This window comes from Mustelus asterias, chromosome X (assembly GCF_964213995.1).
Source record: "Mustelus asterias chromosome X, sMusAst1.hap1.1, whole genome shotgun sequence".
NCBI classification, from domain to species: Eukaryota; Metazoa; Chordata; class Chondrichthyes; order Carcharhiniformes; family Triakidae; genus Mustelus; species Mustelus asterias.
In genome coordinates, this window is record NC_135834.1 from 14,854,407 (window position 1) to 14,876,246 (window position 21,840).

Here is a 21,840-nt window from a genome sequence, read left to right on the forward strand (position 1 = left end):
TGCTTCATCAAAACCTCTCAGAATTTTGAACTCCACTATCAAATCTCCACTTAAATTGTGTTTCTTTTACTGAAGAGGCTCTCAGTTTCCCCGAACACTCATAGCCTCTCCATCCCTACCATTGTCCATGTTGTCTTCAGATCTGAACCGTCTGCTTGACATCCTCTCTGAAGTAACCCAGCAAATCTAAACCATGGTAATAATAAAGATGAAAACAGGGAAAAACACGAGAAGAGATAGACCACTTTTGGGTTTTTTTGACGAAACTTTTTTTAAAAAATGACCTTGATGTATTTATCTGAGGAGATGACTTCGCGAGACTGGCTGACCTTTGACCTGCCCGCCTCCTGTGCTTTCCAAGATGGCGGTGAGCAGAAGCTGTTTTCGGCTCCAGCGGCTGAGAGGATGTCGCTTTTCGGAGTTTTTACACTCTCCCGCAGTCTGTGCTTCCCAGTAAGAGCCGGTTCAATCAAGGGCTTTCGTGCGATATATTATTTGTCACCTTTTCTGTATCTGCTTGGCTGCTTTTGTCTCTCGACGGCCCAATTCCACAACCGACAGAGATAAATACAAACAGGGCAGATAACGAACGGCAAAGAGTTTTAACACAATTCGAGGGTTATAGATAAGCTTTTAAAAATAAATCCGTGCTCTATCAGTGTATCTAACGATTATGTGCCTTCATAAATGTTCTTGATTGAAATATCATTTTCCACTGGAAATTAAATGCATTTTCCGTGCATGCAAGTTTCAGGTTTGTTAACTACCTCTTCGACCGGTAAGCAATCTGACCTAAATTTACTTTCAATAAGTATTGTGTGATTTGTAATTGTAGCAGCCCTCATCGTGACTGTACCTGTTCCTCATTTGTTGTGATCTCAACTGTGTATAATCTTACTGTACAGAAGGATCAGTAAGAAGTCTCACAACACCAGGTTAAAGTCCAACAGGTTTATTTGGTAGCACGAGCTTTTGGAACGCTGCTCCTTCATCAGGTGAGTGTCGGATTTGTTTCACAAATTCAATTACAAGATAATGGTTGGAATGCGAGTCTTAACAGGTAATCAAGTCTTTACAGGCGCAGACAATGTGAGTGGAGAGAGGGTTAAGCACAGGTTAAAGAGGTGTGAATTATCTCCAGCTAGGACAGTTAGTGAGATTTTGCAAGCCCCAGAATCGCTGAGCAGAAACATTTCAACCAAGTTCCGCACACACGAGGACGGCCTCAACCGGGATCTTGGGTTCATGTCACATCAACTGTAACCCCCCACAACTTGCCTGGGCTTGCAAAATCTCACTAACTGTCCTGGCTGGAGACAATTCACACCTCTTTAACCTGTGCTTAACCCTCTCTCCACCATTAACCCTCTCACCATTATCTTGTAATTGAGTTTGTGTCTATATATGCCCTGTTTGTGAAACAAATCCTGCACTCACCTGATGAAGGGGCAGCGCTCCGAAAGCTCGTGCTACCAAATAAACCTGTTGGATTTTAACCTGGTGTTGTGAGACTACTTACTGTGCCTACCCCAGTCCAACGCTGGCATCTCCACATCATGTACAGAAGGATGTCATTCATAAGACATAGTAGCAGAATTAGGCCACTCGGCCCATCGAGTCTGCTCCGCCATTCAATCACGGCTGATATTTTTCTCACCCCCATTCTCCTGCCTCTTCCCCATAACCCCTGATCGCCTTATTAATCAAGAACCTATCTATCTCTGTCTTAAAGACACTCAATGACTTGGCCTCCACAGCTTCTGTGGCAGAGTTCCACAGATTCACCACTCTGGCTGAAGAAATTCCTCCCATTATATCTGTGCGGGCTTCCACTCTCTTCCCCTGCTCCCAATAGTGGAAATCTGGCTAAAACATAAAAAGTGCTGGAAATACTATGCAGGTCAGGCAGCATCTGTGTGGAAAGAGAAATAGTTAACACTTAAGATTAATGATATGTTAACTCTGTTTCTCCCTCCACAGGTGCTGACTGACCTGAATATTTCCAACATTTTCTGTTTATATTTCATTAGTCCAACACCTGTTTGCTGTTGAAATAGTAAAAGTGAATGCATGTACCTATAGAGTCACACTAATAAATTTCTAACATTGATAGCTTTGCTCAAAAATCCATGTGCAGTTCTGTATTAGCTGATTTCTGTGATCTGTTTACCATTCAAAGATACATGTCTGTGAAAGGCTAGTTGAAATGTTTAGTGTGCAATAACCTGCAGTATTTACAGAACCTTCTGAGCGCAAATACACCAGAAACCCAGTGGAATGTATAGTGCGCAATACCCTGCAGTATTTGCAAAACTGTCTAAGCGCAAAGCAAGTATTTTGCTGCTATATGTAACAAAAAAGTTCATCCTCCAATCAATTTGAAGCAACATTCCTCTTTGTTAACAGTACAATAATGTTTCCCAGTGACTTTGGTAAAATGTACAGCGAAATCATACAGACAAGAAATCCTCGGGGTTATTCCCTAGTCTGTCTTGAGTCAGCTGATTTCAGCCATGCAAGCAGCAGGGATACGGCAGTTGGCCTTGGTGCTCTTAGACTGGTGAGAGGAAAATTGGCCAAAGTTGCAGTTCTTGATTGCTGTCCAGTGACCTTGTTGAAATCTGCACGTGTGTAGACCGAATCTGGTTCACTGCTGATGCATTCATCCTTTTCTCTGTCTCCTGGTACAGCTGGAAAGTAACAGCATACTCCCATTGTGCTAAAACTGCTTGCAGATTAATTGATGACTTTCTTATTTTATTCTCCCACCTGCCCTACTCTCTATCCCCACCCCAGGCTTACTGGTCACCCGTTGTCACAATTTTTTACAACAGCGAAGAGGAGCACTTTAAGTTCAGCCATCATCTCAAAGGCCAAACGATTGAATGCAAAATACGAAAAATTTCTGGAAAGAAACTTTCCACGTTTTTATGTGATCTACTCAACCTTTTTCAGAGGTGAGTTAATGGTCAGAAGATATTGGTCATTCTTCTGCGGCATAAGTGACAAATGTTATGTGGGAGAGAGAGAACTAATTAATTCATGATATACCGGTACAATATAAGAAAAAGTCAAAATTGCATTTACTGTCCATCTCTACAGTTTAGGAGTTGGCCATTAAATTTGGGGAGTCCACTACATTAACAAAGAGTCTGTGTAGTCCTTGCTCAGTGACATATTAAACTTTGCAGACCAAAAGATTCAATTTGTGATCCCTTGCATCAGTCTATCTCGGATAGATATGCACTTGGGGGTGCTACGTTTTGCTTCAGGGAAGGTATAAACAACCAGCCAGGGTTCCCCTTCTAATTGCTACTCAGTGATCATATTCAACAACAACAGCTTGCATTCACATTGTTAACTCTCAAAGCTTTCCCGAGATATTTCACAAAGGAAGAAATGAATGGATGCTGAGGCATTGTAGGAAAAATAGAAATGTCCAACAGCTTGGTGGAGAGGTTTTGAAGAGGCCAAAAATGTGTGGGTTAGGTTGATTGGCCATGCTAAATTGCCCCTTAGTGTCAGGGCGATTAGTAAGGTAAATATGTGGGGTTATGGGGGTGGGGCCTGGGTGAGATTGTTCTTGGTGCAGGCTCGATGGGCCGAATGGCCTCCTGCACAGTGTATTCTGTAGGTATTTATGAGTCTTTTAAAGGTGGAGGCAGGATTTGAGAGGGACTTTGAGAGCAGAGTTAAGATGGCTGAACTTTTTGCTGCCATTTAGAGAGGAGGGAGGACATTAGTCAAGAGGGCTGGAGGGTATGGGAGGTGACATAAACTGGAAGAGGCTGCTTAGTTGGGGTAGGAGGTGATGTACACAAGACTGCAGTCAGATCTCATGAGAGGGGAGGCAGACTGGAGGAGGTTGTATATGGTGGGTGGGGTGAAGTTGTGGATGAAATGAGAATTTAAAATTCAATGCTTTTATCAGACACTGAGTCAGGGTAGATCAATCATTGATCAATGCTCCAGCCCGAATCTGTGCCTCCAGGAGGAGGGGAGTATTATAAGCATATGTGTCCACAAATTTTCGACAATGTTACACTAGCATTTTTTAAAAACTGCACAGTCCATTGCTGGAAGTAGAGAATTCAGAACAATGAATCGTGTTTTTCAACAGTCAAGGGTGAAACTGGTAAACAAAAATTGAAATTAAAAGTTTGAAATCAAATCCTTTAAATATTTTTGGACATATCCGAGTATTTAATAAGTGATTAAGAACTGTTTTGCTGCATTTTTACGAAAATTAGTGAAAATAGGAATTTTGGCCTTATAAAGACGCTTGGTTCAGACAATTGCAGGATCTTGTTTTTTAAACAGCTTAATTGGCATGAATGTAAAATCTAATCCAAGGTGTTTTGCTGGTTTATGTTTAGTTGTTTGCATTTACCTATTTCTCCCCTTCCCTTGTTTACCCTCGCAGCACGTGCGATCTTCCTGCCATACCTCTATTGATGCCACTATACATAACAAGTCATTGGAAGATTCCGGAGAGTAGCTTTGCTCACAGTAGCTCGGTTGAGATAAAAAATTCAGCATTGGTAGCGTTTCTTTTACTCAAAGTTACCTTTCAGATTGTCATATTTACACGTACACAAACAAACTGCTTGCATTATTTGGCTGGACCTTTTCCACTGTCATTTTCCTGATCTGTCTTCCTCTTTAAAACATACATGTTATGCTTTTTCTTTCATGGGACATGATGCATTTATGGCCTATCTCTAATCACTCTTGAGAGGGTGGTGGTGAGCTGCCGTTGAAGTGTTGAATGTTCACAATGGTGGGGGAGTTCAGAACTAGGGGCCATAGTTTGAGGATAAGGGGAAAAACTTGTAGAACTGAGGTGAGGACAAATTTCTTCACCCAGAGGGTGGCGAATGTGTGGAATTCACTCATACAGAAAGTAGTTGAGGCCAAAGCGGCGGCACGGTGGCGCAGTGGTTAGCACTGCTGCTTCACAGCTCCAGGGTCCCGGGTTCGATTCCCGGCTCGGGTCACTGTCTGTGTGGAGTTTGCACATTCTCCTCGTGTCTGCGTGGGTTTCCTCCGGGTGCTCCGGTTTCCTCCCACAGTCCAAAGATGTGCGGGTTAGGTTGATTGGCCAGGTTAAAAATTGCCCCTTAGAGTCCTGGGATGCGTAGATTAGAGGGATTACTGGGTAAAATATGTAGGGATATGGGGGTAGGGCCTGGGTGGGATTGTGGTCGGTGCAGACTCGATGGGCCGAATGGCCTCCTTCTGCACTGTAGGGTTTCTATGATTTCTATGAAAACGTTGTGAGATTTCAAGAAATTAGATATAGCTTTTGGGGCTAAAGGGATTAAGCGATATGGGGGGAGTGGAATCAAGATATTGATGGGAACCTGTCTCGGGGGCAGGGAATTCATATGGTGTTCGTGGAAGTGGAAATGACTAGGGTTGGGAAGCATTTTCCGATCAGGGCCATTGTGATCTCCTGGACTCGTTTCGATCGCCTCAGGGGGTCGGAGAGGAATTTCCCAGATTTTTTTTCCCCATATTGGCCCTGGGGTTTTCACTCTGGGTTTTCGCCTCTCCCTGGAGATCACATGGTCTGGAATGGGGGGGGTGGGGGTGAGTTAATAGGTTGTGATGAACAAAGCATCGTAGCTGTGAGGGACAGCTCGGTGGATAGGATATTGGTATGTAGATAGGCTGGAAAATTGGGCGGGGATCCTGGATTCAGGATTCAATCCTGGACCGGGGAGCGGCGCGGGCTTGGAGGGCCGAAGGGCCTGTTCCTGTGCTGTATTGTTCTTTGTTCTTTGAATTCGATGATCAAGCGGAATGGCGCAGCAGGTTTGAAGGGCTGAATGGCCTGCTCCTGCTTCTAGTTTCTGTTTCTAAGTAAACCGATGCAGTCCATGTGCTGTTAGGGAAGGGATTCCAGGATTTTGACCCAGTGACAGTGAAGGATCAGCGATCTATTTCCAAGTCAGGATGGTGAGTGACTTGGAGGGGAACCTGCAGGTGGTGGCGTTCTCATGCAACGACTGCCCCGTCCTTCAAGGTGATAGAGGTTGTGGGTTTGGAAGGTGCTATTGAAAGACCATTGGTGAGTTACTGCAGTGCATCTTATAGATGGTACACACTGCTGCCACTGTGCATTGGTGGTGGAGTGAGTGAATGTTTGTGGATGGGGTGCCGATCAAGCAGTCTGCTTTTTTCTGGATGGTGTTGAACTGCTCGAGTTTTGTTGGAGCTGCACTCATCCAGTCAAGTGGAGAGTATTCCATCACACTCCTGACTTGTGCCTTGTCGATTCTGGATAGGTTTTGGAGAGTCAAGAGATGAGTTTCTGGTTGCAGGATTCCTATCCTCTTACTGCTCTATAGCCACAGTATTTATATGATCCAATTCAGTTTCTAATCAGTGGTAACCCCAAGATGTTGATAGTGGGGGATTCAGTGATGGCAATGCCATTGAATGTCATGGGGAGAGGGTTCAAATCTCGCTTATTGGAGATGGTCATTGACTGGCACTTGTGTGGCGCAAATGTTACTTGCCACTTGTCAGCCCAATCCTGGATATTGTCCACGTCTTGCTGCATTTGGGCATGGACTGCTTCAGTATCTGAGGAGTCGCAAATGGTGCTGAACGTTGTGCAGTCATTGGCGAACATCCCCACTTCTGACCTTATGATGGAAGGAAGGCCATTGGTGAAGCAGCTGAAGATGGTTGGGCCAAGACACTACCCTGAGGAACACCTGCAGTGATATCCCCGAACCGACGTGATTAGCCTCCAACCACCACAACCATCATCTTTTGTGCCAGGTATGTCTCCAACCAGTGAAGAGTTTTCCCCTAGTTCCCATTGACTTCAATCTTGCCAGGGCTCCTGCTTGCCACACTCAGTCAAATGTTGCCTTGATGTCAAGGGCAGTCACTCTCACTTCACCTCTGGAGTTCAGCTCTTTTGTCCAGGTTTGGGTCAGGAGCTGAGTGGCCCTGGTGGAATCCAAACTGTTTCACTGACTCTCAATGATCCCTTCCATTGCTTTAGTGATGATGGACAGTAGACTGATGGGGCGGTAATTGGCCAGGTTGGATTTGTCCTGCTTTTTGCGTACAGGATATTCCTGGCCAATTTTCCACACTGCTAGGTGGATGCCAGTGTTGTAGCTGTATTGCAACATCTAGGCCAAGGGCTTGGTTAGTTCTGGAGCACAGGTCTTTGGTACTACTGCCTGATGTTGTCAGAGCCCATAGCCTTTGCAGTATCCAGTGCCTTCAGTTGTTTCTTGATATCACATGGAGTGAATCAAACTAGATTTAAAAGACTGGCATCTGTGATGCTGGGGACTTCAGGAGGAGGCCAAGATGGATCATCCACTCGGCACTTCTGGCTGAAGATGGTTACAAATGCTTCAGCCTTATCTTTTGCACTGATGTGCTGGGCTCCCCCATCATTGAGTTTAATTGTCCAGCGTGATTCATGGCTGGATGTGGCAGGACTGCAGAGCTTTGATCTGATCCATTGGTTCTGGGATCGTTTAGCTCTGTCTATTGTATGCTACATGCTGTTCAGCATCGAAATTGTCCTGTGTTGTAGCTTCACCAGGTTGGCACCTCACTTTTACGTAATTTCCATGTAAAATGTAAAAGCTCCTTTTGATTATCTTCCTTGATTATCTGTACGTTAACAGATCGGCCTCGGTGAATGATGGAGAGCATTTGTATATGTTTCTTGATTTCATTTATCTACGTTCTTACAAAATCCTGTGTTGCTGCTGATAGAGGCAAAACAGATTATCTGATGATTGCTTCATTGCTGTTTGTGGGAGCTTGCTGTGCGCAAATTGGCTGCCACGTTTCCTTCATTGCAACAGTGACGACACTTCAAAAAAAGCTGTAAAGCATTTTGGAACATGGTGAAACGTGCTATACAAATGCAAACCTTTCTCTCATTGTATGTTATGGTGCAGAAAGAGGCTATTCAGCCCTCTGTGCCCGTGCCAGCTCTTTAAAAGAATTATGCAATGAGTCACACTCCCCTGTTCTTTTCCCATAGCCCTGTATTTTTTTCCCAGGTATTTATCCAATTTACTTTGGAATGTTACTGTTGAATCTGCTTTCAGGCTGTGCATTCTAGATCATCATGACTCGCTGTGGTTTTTTTAAATAAAAACTCCTCTTCCCCTAGTTCTTTTGTCAATGATATTAAACAATTGCATTCTCACTATTGATAACTTTCCACTTCATGTACCTTGCAGGTTTTCGTTTATTGTACCTTGACTTCAAGGAAGTCAGTGGAATAAAACGTAAAATGGCAGATCAGGGGCTAAAGTATAACCAGCTGCCTTACAGAGAAATGGAAAGATTAAGACAGGTGGGAGTCTTTTTATTCACATAGTAAGTGAAGGTCACTGTGATACAGATGTACGTGTTCCTTTGTTGTTCCTATTCCAAATACTAAAGCATTAAGATACAGTTTGTTTCCACAGGATTATAATTGTTCAACATACCCTATTTTTTCTGTTTGTTGATGCATTAAACCTTGTTCTACTAAGTCAAACACCACAGGCTCTGGCTGAAAAAAACAAACAAATTCTGATATCTCCAAAGTTTCTATCAATGCTAAGATAATGTTTTGGGGGCAGAGGTGGACAGAGAAGTGAAACCTTGAGATTTTTAAAATTTGCTCCGAGGCCGCAGGTTACCTGTGTAGGAATGGAAATTGTCACTTTGATCCAGATCAGAGTGGTCTGGTCCTCTGAAAATGGGGCTGAATTGAAGGAGCTTTACTCTGCATCTATAACCGACCAGGGAGTTCTCATTGCTGGTAATGAGAATGCTGGCAAGATGCCTGAAATGGAAATTGTCCCATTCCCCAAAACCAATGTCCCTCACCTTGATGAATACACAAAAAAGGAAGTAGAAGTTGAACCAACACGAGTGAGATTTCACTTTGTAGTGAGCAATAATGAATTCAGCAACAAATTCGAGTTTTGTACAATTGTGTTTACACATACTGTGCAATGCTTTCATTACGAGGGAGGAAGTGTTAGGTGTATTAAAAAGGATTAAGGTAGATAAATCCCCAGGGCCAGATGGCATCCAGCTCAGATTACTGAGGGAGACAAGCGAGGAAATCGCTGGCCCTCTAACCAAAATCTTTGCTTCCTCGTTGGCCACAGAGGATTGGAGAATAGCCAATGTTATCCCGTTATTTAAGAAGGGTAGCAAGGATAACCTGGGTAATTATAGGCCAGTGAGCCGGAGGTCCGTGATAGTGAAATTGTTGGAGAAGATTCTTGGGGATATGATCTATACACATTTGGAACTAAATGTTCTTGTTAGCGACAGACAGCATGGTTTTGTATGAGGGAGGTCATGTCTCACTAATTTGATTGAGTTTTTTGAGGAGGTGACAAAAATGATTGATGAGGGAAGGGCTGTGGATGTTGTCTACATGGACTTTAGTAAAGCATTTGACAAGGTCCTTCATGGCAGGCTGGTGCAAAAGGTTAAATCTCACAGGATCAAGGGTGAACTAGCTAGATGGATTCAGAACTGGCTTGGCCATAGAAGACAGAGGGTAGTGGTGGAAGGATGTTTTTCTGAATGGAGGTCTGTAACTAGTGGTGTTCCGCAGGAATTAGTGTTGGGACCTCTGCTGTTTGTAATATATATAAATAACTTGGCAGAAAATGTAGCTGGTCTGATTAGCAAGTTTGTGGATGAAAGTAAGATTGCTGGAGTTGCGGATAGTGATGAAGATTGTCAGAGAATACAGCAGGATATAGATAGACTGGAAAATTGGGCGGAGAAATGGCAGATGGAATTTAATCCGGACAAATGCGAGGTGATCCATTTTGGTAGATCCAATTCAGATGGGAACTATAAAATAAATGGCAGAACCATCAGGAGCATAGACACACAGAGCTCTGGGAGTACAAGTCCTCAGATCCTTAAAAATGGCAGCACAGGTGGAAAAGGTGGTGAAGAAACCATATGGCTTGCATGCCGTCATTGGCTGGGGCATCGAGTATAAAAGTTGGCAGATTATGTTACAGTTGTATAAAATGTTGGTTAGGCCACATTTGGAATACTGTGTCCAATTCTGGTCGCCACACTACCAGAAGGATGTGGAGGCTTTGGAGAGAGTGCAGAAAAGGTTTACTAGGATGTTGCCTGGTATGAAGGGTATTAGCTTTGAGGAGAGATTGAATAAACTGGGATTGTTCTCCCTGGAAAGATGGAGGTTGAGGGGTGACCTGATAGAAGTTTATAAAATTATGAGGGGTATGGATAGGGTGAACAGTTGGAAGCTTTTTCCCAGGGCAGAAATGACAATTACAAGGGGGCACAAGTTCAAGATAAGGGGGGAAAGGTTCAGTGGAGATGTGCGGGGGGGAGTTTTTTTACACCGAGGGTGGTGAGGGCCTGGAATGTGCTGCCAAGTGAGGTGGCTGAGTCAGATACGTTAGCGACATTTAAGATTTATCTGGATAGACACATGAACAGGCGGGGAATAGAGGGATACAGGCGGTTGGTCTAGATAGGACAACGTGATCGGTGCAGACTTGGTTGGCTGAAGGGCCTCTTCCTGTGCTGTACTGTTCTTTGTTCTTTGTCCTTTCAAGTAAACTGACAATGTTGGCCACCTGCTGACATCTGAAGTTTTCAGCAATAATCTGTAAAAAGCTTTTCTCTTCCAGTTTCGCAGAGATGTTATAAAGATTATGCCTGTGGTGCTTCTGTCACTTCCACCATTTGCAAACTATATGGTGTTTTTATTGATGTGAGTATTTTAAGAATTAATTTTTAATTGTACTCTTGAGTTGGGAGAGAGATGGATCATGTCAGTCCATGCTTATATTTAAATAGTTTGTGACCGAAGCTTTGAGCTTTTGGATCATCTTGCTTATATTGCCTCAGTTCAATGCCTGCACCTTGACAGTTGGTAACAGTCTGAGGAATCAAAGAAAATCTCATCATTTCTGCAAGTCAGTTTAAGATAAACCATCTAACTTTATTACAGAAACTGAGTGGTCTGCAAAAGTGACCTGGGATGAATGTACGTTCTTACCTGAGAGGAAGTAACTGGCCTCACGTTGGTGCTTTTTCTCACGGGGATGGGAGTAGTGTGGGGATTTTTATATACCTATCATTCTGTAGAGCACCTTGCTGCCAACAGTATTATTCTTAATTACAATGTGCAGAACTGGCCTCGATTTCCAGTTACTACCTTTACCACTTCCCCCACTTGCTTCTTAGGCAAAGTTATGTTGATAATGGGAGGATGGCTGCATCATAATAGAGGTGGCGTAGGCTTATGCTTGGGCTGGGGATTCCTCTTGGCAGTGGTCTGTACCCCTCGGGCATATCCGCCTTTCATTTGCCACATTCCCAGGCCATGGCAAGTGACTTTTATGCCAGATGTTCCATGTTCTCTCCTATTCTGTTGCAAACATTTACACTTCCTTTGGACCCATCTTTTGTTTTAACATTTGTCTCATTATTGCTTCCTTTTGCCTTGCATCAAAATTGCTTTTGTCTTTTAATTGCTTCTTCCCTCATCTTCCTTTTGTTCTTTCCATATCCTCTTTTTCCTGGGTCTGTACTTACTTAAACGTTCATCTCTAGCATCTTCCGATCCTGGTGAAAGGTTAGTATCCTGAAATGTTAACACTATTTCTCCCTGCACAGACGCTGCCAGACTTGCTGTGTATTTTCAGCATTTCTGTTTTTAATTCGGATTACCAGTATTCCGTTTCTCTCATCTCTAATGGCCTGTTTTAATTAAGTTACATTGGGCTGGCTGTTGGAAGTGGAGTTGCTGAGAGTTCTGAAAGAAAAGAAAGAACTTGCATTTATATCACACCTTTCACAATCTCAGGATGTCCCAAAGCACTTTACAGCACAGAAGTAAGCTATTCAGCTCATTGTACTTGTGTGCATTGTGCTTAATTACGGATGGGCAATTAATCTGGCCTTGCCAGCGATGCTGACATCCCAAGAACAAATAAAACAAAATCCTAAGGTGTTTGTGTCCTGTTCTGTTTGTAGCTGTTCCTGCCAGAAGATGCTGTCATATGTCACGCTTGTGTGCCTTGCGCCATCCTCGTGTATCCACTGTGGCTTGTCTGCAACCACTCTCTCTGCCATCCAACTATGCCCAGGTTGACCCCTCTTTCTGCTGTCCTCCACTTTGCCCTCTAAAAGAGTTCTCTCTAGCTTTTCTATTGTCTGGAATACTGACACTTTCTTTTCTGGATGTCGCTTGTTAAGAGTTATTTTTGCTCTTGCTATTTCAAGCACCTTTTCTTATGGTTTGTCTGTGGAATTGTATGTCTGAGCACCCACATTTCAAAGGCTCCTATTTTCCTCCACAGACCATTGCTGATTGTCCAGGTTTCTGAGGCAGATGGTTTTATTTTTCCTTATTACAAGCTTGAGTTCTTTTATTGTTAACACATCCTTCATCTTCACATTTATGTGTATTGTTGTAGAATGATGTACCATGTGGATTTGATTCAGTAAATGACTTTACAAGATGTGGTAATGAAGCTTTATGTGGATTTCTCTAGCAGTAAAGATACAAGAGCGTCAGAATTAGTGAAGTACCTGTTAACATTGAACTCTTATGTATTTCCTAAAACTGTACATATTGTTTGTAGGTATTTCTATCCACGGCAAATGTTAATAAGACACTTCTGGACCCTCGAACAGCAACAGGAGTTTGTAGAAATCTACCACTCATTGCGAGCTCGGGTTTACCCAAATGCTGTGAGGAATTTGACCAAGGTAGCGTCCAAAGTTCCAGACAGGCGACTGAAAAGCAAACTATTACAACTCAGCACTAAGGTATGTACACAAACATGTTAGACCAAGGGATGAATCATTCCCAAGCTTATGACTTTTGAAAAGGGCACATGTCCAGTTTTGTGGCAGAGCACACTGGTATGCCAACGTGCTGTGCCACGGAGTGGCAAAATGCTATTTCCAATCTTGGCTGCGTTAAGAAGGCAGTAATCTGATACAATCTGAAAAAGTAAACAAATATCCCCAGGTTTTTACTTAACTGGGTGGCACGGCACTGCTGCCTCACAGCGCAAGGGACCCAGGCTCGATTCCGACCTCAAGTGACTGTGCGAAGTTTGCATGTTCTCTCCCGTGTCTGCGTGGGTTTCCTACGGGTGCTCCGGTTTCCTCCCACAGTACCAAGATGTGTAGGTTAGGTGAATTGGCCATGGTAAATTGCCCCAGTGTCCAAGGAGGTACAGGTTATGGGGATTAGCAGGGTGAATGCATGGGGTTACGGGGATGGCGGGGGGGGGGTGCTGAATAAGATGCTTTGTTGGAGAGCCAGGGCAGACTTGATGGGCTGAATGGCCTCCTTCTGCACTGCAGGAATTCGATGATTCTATGTTCCTGGCAGCTGGTTAGTGTGCCAGTTAGAAGCATGGTAAATCATGTACCCCAACATCTTCGATAGCAAATAACAAAAATAGGAAATGACCACTTGAAGGCAGAGCATCAATCTAATCAATAAGGAAGAAGAGACACTTAATCAATGGAGAAGAAAATTGAAAGACTAGATAGTCACAACATAAAGGACACTCTGGACTCATATGACATACAAAACACTTAAATGTAAATTTACAGGCTGTCTCTCACACAAGCCACAAGGACAGTTGGTGTGGAGAATAGAAATGTCGTACTTGAGTGCGGTTCTCTGTTTAGAGATTAGAACACATGTAGCCAGAGAAAGCTTTACCCCACACTGAACCTGTGTCATATCTGATCCTTCAGCACAGGGACAAAGGTTCCATTTTCCAGTAATGGCATCCTTTTTGATTTGATTTGATTTATTATTGTCACATGTATTAACATACAGTGAAAAGTATTGTTTCTTGCGTGCTATACAGACAAAGCATACCGTTCATAGAGAAGGAAAGGAGAGGGTGCAGAATGTAGTGTTACAGTCATAGCTAGGGTGTAGAGAAAGATCAACTTAAAGCATTCAAAAGTCTGACAGCAGCAGGGAAGAAGCTGTTCTTGAGCCAATTGGTACGTGACCTCAAACATTTGTATCTTTTTCCCGATGGAAGAAGGTGGAAGAGAGAATGTTCGGGGTGCATGGGGTCCTTAATTATGCTGGCTGCTTTGCTGAGGCAGCGGGAGGTGTAGACAGAGTCAATGGGTGGGAGGCTGGTTTGCGTGATGGATTGGGCTACATTCACGACCTTTTGTAGTTCCTTGCGGTCTTGGGCAAAGCAGGAGCCAGACCAAGCTGTGATACAACCAGAAAGAATGCTTTCTATGGTGCATCTGTAAACGTTGGTGAGAGTCATAGTTGACATGCCAAATTTCCTTAGTCTTCTGAGAAAGTAGAGGCATTGGTGGGGCTTTCTTAACTATAGTGTCAGCATGGGGGTACCAGGACAGGTTGTTGGCGATTTGGACCCTCCACCTAAAAACTTGAAGCTCTCGATCCTTTCTACTTCATCCCCGTTGATGTAGGCAGGGACATGTTCTCCTCTACGCTTCCTGAAGTTGATGACAATCTCCTTCACTTTGTTGACATTGAGAGATTATTATTGCCGCACCAGTTCACCAGATTCTCTATCTCATTCCTGTACTCCTTTGTCTTATTGAAAAGAAAAACATTCCTCCACCCTGCGAAAAAGAGCTTTATTTCCTATCGTAACTGCTGAATTGGATTTACCAGCTTGTTGGGCACCGTTGGTGCGTTGTTCCTTTTCAACATTTATCTTGAAATTTAATTGCTGCTTGGACGTACGTAATGGCTATTCTGAGGCAATAAACCTGGCTTTGGAGATTAATTGCGATATTTACCCAGTTTCTGATCATAGGAAGGGTTTTCTTTGGGCTGCTAGTGCATTTGTGTTGACATGTTGTTCTGTCTTTAAATGAAGGTTCAGGAAGGCATCCACCCAGAAATCTCCCAGCTGCATATGGTGGTAAAACTCTTCTCGGCGCGTCCATTAGATATACGGCACATTGGTGCACGCCAGACGGTGAGCAAGTGGCTGAAATCTTGTCCGAAAGTTATTTCTGTCGGGCATTAAGCGCATTGTAATTTATAACACGGGCCATTGGAACTCCATGATGCTGTGTTTTAAATGGATTCACTCCTTTGTTTAGACAGCAGACAAAAGAATTTCACACGAACGTGTTGGGTATTTTGAAATTTCTCAGTTACTTTTCTTTGAACTATTATTTAATTATCATTTAAAATGGAAGGTATGAAGGAAATGTTGCACCCATTCACTCGCTTGGTCCCCATCTTTCAACTGCCATTATGTTTTTAGAAAATCTTGAGTCAGGTGATGTTCCTCACTCCACACATGCCTACCTTCATCATGCGCCATCGTCTCCGGAGCCACATAATGGAGATTCACCATTTGGACCAAGCTCTACATGTTTTGGGCGTGCACAACCTGTCAGAGGATGAACTGAAGATTGTGAGTAAAAGAATAGACAGTGTGCAGCTGATATTTCAACAACTTACTCTTGTATAATGCTTTTAATAGAAGTGCAATCAGAAGAAAACTGAGGCTAGGACAAAGAAGGGATATTTGTTTGAAGAGGTGGATTTTAAAGCGGTCTTAAAGGAAGATCTGGAAGTGAGGGAGAACGATTTCTGGAAGGAATTCCACAGCTTGAGACCTAGACAGCTGAAGGCATAAGGCACAGTTACCGATGATGGGGTGTGGGGAGTGCAAAAGAGAATTGGAGGAACGCAGAATTTTTGGAAGGTTGTAGGGCTATGGGAGGTTACAGAGAAAGGGGCTGATTTTGACCTGGGCGACCAGCCAGCGCACCGGCCAATCTTCCATATCCGTGGTGACAAGGCGGCCATTATTCTGCGACACTAACCTTATTAACATCAGGCCAGTGTGATGTGGGGCACCAAACGGGCATCCCGATACAGCTCGCAATATCATGCAGTCCTGGCCACTAGCAGGATTAAGGATGAGAGCATGCTGGTTCCAGTGCAGTAGCAGCAGCCTGCACTATTTTTGTGGGGCCCATAAGAAGTACTTTGAATCGGAAGCAAATTAAACTGTTTTGTCTCCTGGAGTGTAATTAGAGCACGGGGTTGGGGGCAGAAGGGGAGAAATACTTTTTTTCACTTTGAAACACTAGGTTCACAGTGGCCTAGTGAATGTATTTTGTTTTGAGTTATCCCACTATGTCCTTTTCAAAGTTACGCTCAGGTGATATTATGCAGAGAGAGGGGTTTGTATTACTGCAAATATGATTAGTGTTGGATAGATTATACTTTCATTCCTCCACCATGCTGATAGCACATTACCAACATTGTGGAATGAATCATTGCCCTGCTAGATAAACAGATTATTATTACAAGAAACCTTGTGTGAAGCACATTAGAAGCTTGGCCTGTGTATGGTGTGTGCGACAGTCTTGAATACATAACGCTATTTGCATATAAGATGTGAAGACCAGTGCTTGAGCCTGTCAGTGATACGAGTGAAATATAATGCCAATTAGTCTCTATTTTAAAGAACATTAACTTTCTGAAGAATCTCTTCCTTTAGAATGGAATGTCATTATTACAAGGCATTCAAAATGAGATCTGAAGCTAAATATGTCCATCACTGGAATAAGGAGATCTGGGCGTCCCTACAGTTTACCGTACAACCCATGTAAAAGTCAATCTCATGTAAAAGTTCACCCTTTATGCACTTGCCAAAAAAAGGCAACCAATAGGAGTCATAGTCCAGGAAAGCACTGGTGGTGTTCTGCTTGTTTGCCAGGAGCTGCTTCAACTGGTGCTGCGCTAACATCTGCATTGTGAACACGATCTGTCCGACTGTGGCAGACCGGACTTCACCAGGGCACACTCATCCATGTCATAGCAATAGGCCAGGGCCAGCTAACCAATTATTGGACTTGTCTAGAAAGCCAGTCCATGTACAGCATGGGATGTGGCCCCAAATGAAGCACGCATGTAAACCCCTTGAAAACATTACTTGTGTGAAAGTTGACCCTTTAATTTTGTGCCCAAAACAATGGTCTCAAAATTTCAATGTTACCCAGGTATTTCCAGTAATTGAAGGAAAATGTTTCATGCTATTTTCTCATTTTTGTTTCATTTGTTGCTGTGAACATGGCTAGCCTAATCATCTTTGTGGTTCTGCTTTCAGGCATGTTACCTAAGAGGTCTGAATTCAATACACCTGAATGCAACACAGTGCAATGAGTGGTTGACCAAATGGATCCAGCTTTCTAAGAAATTAAGAGGTAATAGAATATGAGCAAGTGTTAAAAGTGTATTTATCGGCCTCTTATTGCTATTTAACAGTAATCTAACAGTTGTCTTTCAGGTTGCTATAAAATCAAAGAGGATGTAATTCTGCACATCATACATGTGTGCTCTTTGGAAGAACCATCCACTAAATCTGCTTTCCATATCTTTGATTTTTTTCCTCATATTTACTTGCCTTTTAATTACTTTTGCTACTGTTTCTAGTAAGGCATTTCTCGACCCAACAATGCTTTGCATGAACCCATATCTAATTAACCATGATGGCGTAGTGTTGAGATGCATTTTGAATTTACAATATCCATTCTTCGATGTTGTATCATGGGAATAACAAGTGAAGGCCAAGCATTTCCCCACAGGGAAGGAAATTGAGGAGAGGATATCCTCGGGTCAATCCCAACTCGAGAAGCAGGGAGCTTGCGTAGTTACCCTATTAACATGGACAGAAATGCATTGAGTAGAGACACCTGATGAGGGAGAAACTGGTATGCAGGCATATGTGAAAGTTGATTTTTGCTCTCTCAAACACTGGAGCAATGAATGAAGAGATAGGCTGTTTTGGTGTGGTTGATTGAGGGATAAATCTTGATCCCAGGAAAACTTCCAGTTCCTCTTCGACTAGTGCCATGGGAATGGAAGACAGGGTCTTGGTTTAATGTCTCAGACAAAAAGCAGCACCTCTGATAGTGCACTATCTCCTCAGTACTGCACTGCAGTATCAGCCTGGCTTGTATATTTATATCTACAGTTGGCCCTGAACTCTGAATTTATAGAGGTAATTTATCCGCATTGCAGTTCTGATTCATTTGTTATTCCATTCAGGATGTAACGTGGTTAATCTGCTCTTGCCAGTTCTGGGTGTGCATTTCATAGAATAAAATCATAGAATCCCTACAGTGCAGAAGGAGGTCATTTGGCCCATCGAGTCTGCACCAACTCTCCAACAGAGCATTCCCTGCCCTATCTTCATAACTCCGTGTATTTACCCCACTAATCCCCCTAACTGACACATCTTTGGACACTAAGGGGCAATTTATCAAGGCCAATCTACCTGACATCTTTGGACTGTGGGAGGAAACCCATGCAGACACGGGGAGAATGTGCAAACTCCACACAGTCACGCAAGGTCGGAGTTGAACCTGGGTCCCTGGCACTGTGAGGCAGCAGTGCTAACCCACTGTGCCGCCCCACTTTATATCATTTACTTGTACAATATTATCTTTAATAATGTTTTAAACTTCCCTAATTTTCTTAAGCCCTTTCTCCATTTCTTTGAGGTTAGCCTTTTTTAAGACTATATACCTGTCTTATTTCTGAAAACCAGGTCATATTCTACTTGGTCATACTATGCTCACTATCCTCCAAATACCATTTCCTCATATTATCAGGATCATTTACTGTTACCAAGTTGAGATGGGAACTCATTTGTGGTTTCCCTGACACACTGGGGGGGAAAAGCAAATCGGAAAATTCCACCCAAAGTGTCAGCTCGGGCGGGAAAAGTGGAGTGTAGCCCACTGGCAGCACTTGATGGCTTTTTCTGTCATTTTTTGAGGAAAAAGGTTTAGAGGTGGGTGCCACAACGTCATGCTAGTTCTGAATGAGTCCACCCTACCACCTTGTGCACCTGTACTCCCCTCTGACAGGCTCTGTTCACCTGGTGCAAGTCCTGGGGGACTTGTCATGATTCACAGCAACAACCCTCACACCACCATGAATGGACGGTCTAACACGGTGCGCGGGGGGGGTGGGAAACAATACGCATATCGAAGGAGATGGAAATGGGAAGTTGGGACCCCTGTTATGTCATTAATGGAGAAATTCCGTCAGCATAAAAGCTGTTTTGGGTCTCCGTTCGATTTTCCACTCCATCCCCAAGTCACAGGTTTCCGAAAAGATAAAACAGTGACAGCTGTGGTTATAGGAGCCATAAATCTTAAAGGTTTTTGTGCAACTGAAATATTTCTGCTTTCAGATTCCGAAGTCTCGCTGCTGCTACATAGCATGGTGTTACTTTCCACAAATTACCACAATTCCAGTAAAAGCAAGTAAACCTGGAATGCAAAACTGGAAATGGCCATCTATGTTTACCCAAGACATCTGTGTTGTGTTGACAATGGTTTGTTCCTACATTACTGCGTGAGTGAGACTCCAGAATTCAAAAGCTTTTCATAGTTTGCTCGCCACCTACGGTGTAATGATTGTGCTCAAAGGCACAATTCCCTTAATGAAATTCAATGCAAATATCTGAGAGAGATAAAAATATCGATGTCACTGTTTACTTGAGGCACATATATGAATTAGTTAAGAAACTTCATGTTTTTGGACCAATACTTTGAGCAGTAGGAGATTGCTTTTCATGCGTTATAAATTTTGCAGTCGTCACATGCAGATTTTCACTTGTTGAAAGATTTGGCCAGTAGTAGGAAGGGAATACTTCAGTTGCTATCAAAATAACAGTGAGGCTAATATTGTTACCCACAATTTATGTGCAAATGTCACTGCAACTTCAGACAAGGGCAAATGCGCAATTAAATGCAGAAATCAAAGTTGCTGTTGGAGCTGCGCCGCTCTGCTATTAGCTTTGTGATGAAGGTTGGTCGATGTCTGGCTCATTATTCAAATGCTGAGTGGCATCAAATTCCTGTTCTTGCACTATAAAAAAAGTCACTGAATATTTAACTTTACTCGCTCCACTCTCCGTTTATGCAGCTATTGTTTCACAGTTGAAACACAGAAGGGCCATGAAAGTTCACCTTTTGCACAGTAGGTGGAGCTCAAGACCATCCTAATGCCAGAAATAGTCAGGCCAATAACCTTAAAACTAAAGCAAAGTATTGCAGATCCTGGAAATCTGAAACAAAACAGAAAATTCTGAAAACACTCGACATTTTTGGAGAGAGAAATAATTAACATTTCAGGTCGATGACCTTTCATCTGAATTCTGCTGACCAAACACAATGAAGTACTTGATGTCAAATAAGGTTGATCTACTGATTACATTGATGGCATTTTTAATGTTTCATTAATGGCTATATAAATTTGTGTTATATACATTTAGGAGCGTTTTATGTATTTGCTTCAAGTTTTTTAAGCTTGCAGCTACCCACATAACCAAATACAATGTCATGTGTTTCGTTAAACTGCTGGCTCAGTTGGCTGAGGAATTGGTGAGAGACATTGATTTAAATACTTACCTAATTGAAAAGGGAAAGTCTTGTTTGGTTAATTATACAAAGACTCTGCTGCCCATCTTAATTCCTTTGCCAATAGTTGGCAGCAAGAAGTCCAAATTGGTGATATCTTCTACCCTGTCGTACTTGAAATGTTGCCGCTACAATGCACACAGTGGTTTGTGATATGATGTCACTTACTCTGCCATTCAAAATGTAAAGTTCATGACCTGAAAGTTGAAGCATGGATGCTGGGTAAGGGAGCGCTGTGGAGATGTGCAGAGCCATTTCTTTCTTAAATTCACTCTATTACACACTGGAATCCTGGACAATTATTGCCGCTTTCCCAATTCAAGTTAGATTTGCAACTCCTAATTTCCCGTAAACCTTTACACTGCAATGTTTTGACTACCTAAAATAAAGAGTTTGAAATATTTCTTTCAAAGTTGGGCGAAAAATGATGGGGCGATTTTCATCTTCAACATGCAGCCGGTAGCTGCAGATTGCCTGCCCAACTTTAATCCAATTGAGCTTGATGTCAGTGAAAATGAAAATAACCCTATGTCTGGCCTTTCTAGACAAGTGTAACAGGTGTTTCCATAGTTAACATCTAAAACTGCACCATTTACTAACATGAAAATCAACAACTTGAATCATAAGTTGAGTCTATATTTCCAATTGGATACTACCCAACATTGCTCATGCTTACCCAAATAGGCGTTTGAATGAACAACACTTATATTGCACTGATAACCTGCTTCTATGTTCCTGTGCTACTGATTCTGTTCATTTTTTAATTGTGCACTGCATAAGATTTTTTTAAAGTTTACTTTTTTGAGATTTTTAATATGAAGATGATTGTCTTAATTCAGTAAGTATTTTTATTTTGAGATGTACTGTGAGTGGATATATGCGTTTGGAGTGGTAATGAGGATTGTGTGTATATTGGGCTCAGTTTTGGCTAATTTCAATGTGGGAAAAATGATAAAACTCCTGAGTATATGAATAAAAATATTTTGTATTCCTTTTGCCTTGTTTTTTAATACAAGCACTGGTTGTGCTGTTTAATGACAATACAAGAGGGCTAAGACCTGAGGGGTGATGGTATGACGGGTGAATTAAATTTACCGACATAACATGTTCCATGTCCACACGTTCAGAGTTTTCAGTTCCCTCTCTGGAGATCAACAATGGCACATAGTGCTTTCAATGGAGGAAAGTCCCAAAGCGCTTCGCAGATGGATGATCAGAAAAAAGACACTGAGCTAAAGGATACATTGGGTGGGACAACTAAATGTTTGGCTAAGGAGGTAGGCTTTAGCGGGGGGGGAGCTCTTGATGAAGGAGAGAAATCAAGAGTTTGGGGTCTTGATGGCTAAAGGCAAGTCT

At 42.7% G+C, this 21,840-nt stretch overlaps 1 protein-coding gene across 1 annotated transcript; it reads left to right on the top strand.

Annotated features, from left to right (window-relative positions):
- The first annotated feature begins 357 nt into the window (after positions 1-357).
- letmd1 (LETM1 domain containing 1) lies at positions 358-21,477 on the top strand. Its single transcript, XM_078200971.1, has 9 exons — positions 358-453; positions 2,797-2,957; positions 8,232-8,347; positions 10,680-10,762; positions 12,642-12,828; positions 14,904-15,005; positions 15,300-15,452; positions 17,160-17,256; positions 19,254-21,477. The coding sequence occupies exons 1-9, from the start codon at positions 362-364 to the stop codon at positions 19,328-19,330; spliced, it is 1,068 nt and encodes a 355-aa protein (XP_078057097.1). The 5' UTR covers positions 358-361; the 3' UTR covers positions 19,331-21,477.
- Positions 21,478-21,840: the final 363 nt, after the last annotated feature.